The sequence below is a fragment of the Phragmites australis genome, chromosome 10, assembly GCF_958298935.1.
Source record: "Phragmites australis chromosome 10, lpPhrAust1.1, whole genome shotgun sequence".
NCBI classification, from domain to species: domain Eukaryota; kingdom Viridiplantae; phylum Streptophyta; class Magnoliopsida; order Poales; family Poaceae; genus Phragmites; species Phragmites australis.
Window position 1 is genome coordinate 16,871,007 of NC_084930.1, and position 2,449 is coordinate 16,873,455.

Consider the following 2,449-nt stretch of genomic DNA (forward strand, 5'->3'; position numbering starts at 1 on the left):
AACTGTTGGGGGAAAATAGACCAACCTAAGGACAATGATTGAAGATTGCTATCAAAGATCCCTCCAGAACCTTCAGCCTCCGGACCCTTCGATCTTAGGACCCTCAGCAGGAGACCCGACTTCCAGAGGCTGCGGGTCCCATTAGGCCCTCTCCGGTACGTACATGGCCTTCTCAAAACTTAGAGCTACAACAAGCCTCTCCGAAGCCTTCAGCCTCCGGACTCTCAACAAGAGGTCTGACCCCTACAGGCTGCAGACCCCTTCGGGACATCCCTCCAATGCCTGTGCGGCCTTCCGAAACCTAATGATATATAAGGTCTCCGGAGATAACATCAAAGAAGAAACGACATCCCCTGCAACCGACCTGACGCGAGGTGACGAGCGATTAATACCGATGCAAGTGGTGCTTATCCTAACACCCCAGTGCGATGAAAGTTATCCTGACACCCCTGACAGAGCAACGTCGAACCACAATTGACAATCGACTCACCCCTCAGAGAGCAAGCACCACAATAGTTACCACGATAGATATTTATCTTATATGTAGGGTAAAAAATAGTTATCTAGGATAAGATTCAGTAATTCGGTCAGGTCCTAGATATTTGTGAATCGTGATAACCTGTACACTAAGCTACGTACCACCCTATAAATAGGAGGTCGCGATCATCTGGCACGGACAGGTCACAAGGAGAACGCTCAATACAACACAAAGGGCAACACACAGGACACAGAAATGCACATACACAAAATCACACTGTGATACTCCCCCTAGACCAATCCATTTTGCTACTTTCAAATACATTTCTAGTGTCCTTCCTCTCAAACTTCGTCTCCAAGCTTAAGTATCCTCCTTAGAAGAAACTCTCGCCATACTTGATAGGACAAGACGATATCTTGCTCCAACACTAACCGAATAATCATTGAAACGAGATGCAATTTTATACCAAGCTACCGTGCACGAGAACAAAAAAACAGATTTATACTGTCCCAATAAGTCTAGAACAAAAATTTTCAACCATTTAAGTTTACTCGTAGGCTACTAGCACAATTCTCGTAAAGTTAGAATTCAATTCACCTAAGATTAGCACTAGGAAGCCCATAACGAACAGGAGAAACAAGATTGTAAACCATACCAGTAATAATCTACGACTAAACAGTAATGTAAGACTTATAACAGCGATAAGATGCACCACAAATCAGAGACCCTTAAGACTAAACAATTTAATCATAGCACATCCTCAAACAGTGATTCTCAACAAAATTTCAACCAGATCTATGTCCTTAACATAATTTAACACATGAAACATCACCATGTCTTAATTAAACTCCTCTCCAAGATCCATAACACTAAGCATGAAGTCTTCATGGACAATACCAAAACAGAGATTGCATAATACGTGCCTGATACCAAGAAATCAACATCTAAGAAGGCCCGTGCTCAGAAGCGGAGCTTGGTAAAGAACCACCTGTTCTTGCCGGTCTTGAACCTCTCCTCGAGGCGCGCCTTGGCCGCCTTGCACGCCGCCACCTTCTTGTCGCGGGTGGCGAGCGCGTCGGGCCCACCCGAGGCGACGTCCTTGAAGTCGACATCGAGGGTGTAGCGGGTGGGCATGAGGTGGGTGAAGTTGACGAGCTTGAGGAAGCACTTGACGCGCGACTTCTTGGCCGTCTTCTTGGCCGAGTCCTTGCGGATCACCTTCTTGGGGTACTTGGCGAGCCCGGCGACGAGGCAGTGCCCGTATGGGCGGTCGCGGGTGCCCTCCTCGAACACGCGCACGATCACCGCCTTCCTTCCGGCGAAGCGACCCTGGAGGAGGATCACCGCCTTGCCGGGCTTCAGGAACTTCACCATCTTCGGGTGCGGATGCCGGTGCCGGTGCTGGTGCTGCTGCGCCGCCGGCGGAATGGATAGGGTTCGGGGGGGTGGGGGAAATTGGAGCGGGTGGGAGGGCGAGAATTATATAGGGTGGCGGCGCTAGGGTTTCGAGCAGCGGAGGTGGGTTTGGGTGGTTGGATTTTTTATCGGACGGTGTGGGGGTTCAGGCCTTCAGGGGTCGGGATGGGTAGGACTCAGTTCGGTGTGAGGCGCGGTTTCCCGGTCGGGTCAGACCGCAGTTGCTTCGGTGCTTAGAGCAGCTTCAGTGTACGGGAAAAACAACCGTAGCTTGGGGAAAGCGAATCAAATACATTGTAGCAATCAAATTGTGGGCGTTAGAAAGTAAAATCGGACTTCAAATATGATTTAATTTTACCGAATAAAAAAATATTTCCTGCATATGACCTGTAGGACCGGGCGGACGGAAGGAACGGGCGAAGTCTTCAGCGTAGCTACGCGAAGGAAGAAAGAGAGAGAAAAAAATATTTTTTACTTGCCTGTAGGACCCGCTCACACTGGAGAAAACGAATCGTGTAAAAGCGAACCGAACGTTACCCCTTAGATTCGACGATA

At 48.8% G+C, this 2,449-nt stretch overlaps 1 protein-coding gene across 1 annotated transcript; it reads right to left on the reverse strand.

Moving 5' to 3' along the window:
• Positions 1-1,199: 1,199 nt before the first annotated feature.
• LOC133883723 (large ribosomal subunit protein eL27x-like) lies at positions 1,200-1,941 on the reverse strand. Its single transcript, XM_062323140.1, has one exon. It carries the CDS (start codon positions 1,850-1,852, stop codon positions 1,439-1,441), a length of 414 nt encoding a protein of 137 aa, XP_062179124.1. The 5' UTR covers positions 1,853-1,941; the 3' UTR covers positions 1,200-1,438.
• Between the last annotated feature and the right edge of the window lie 508 nt (positions 1,942-2,449).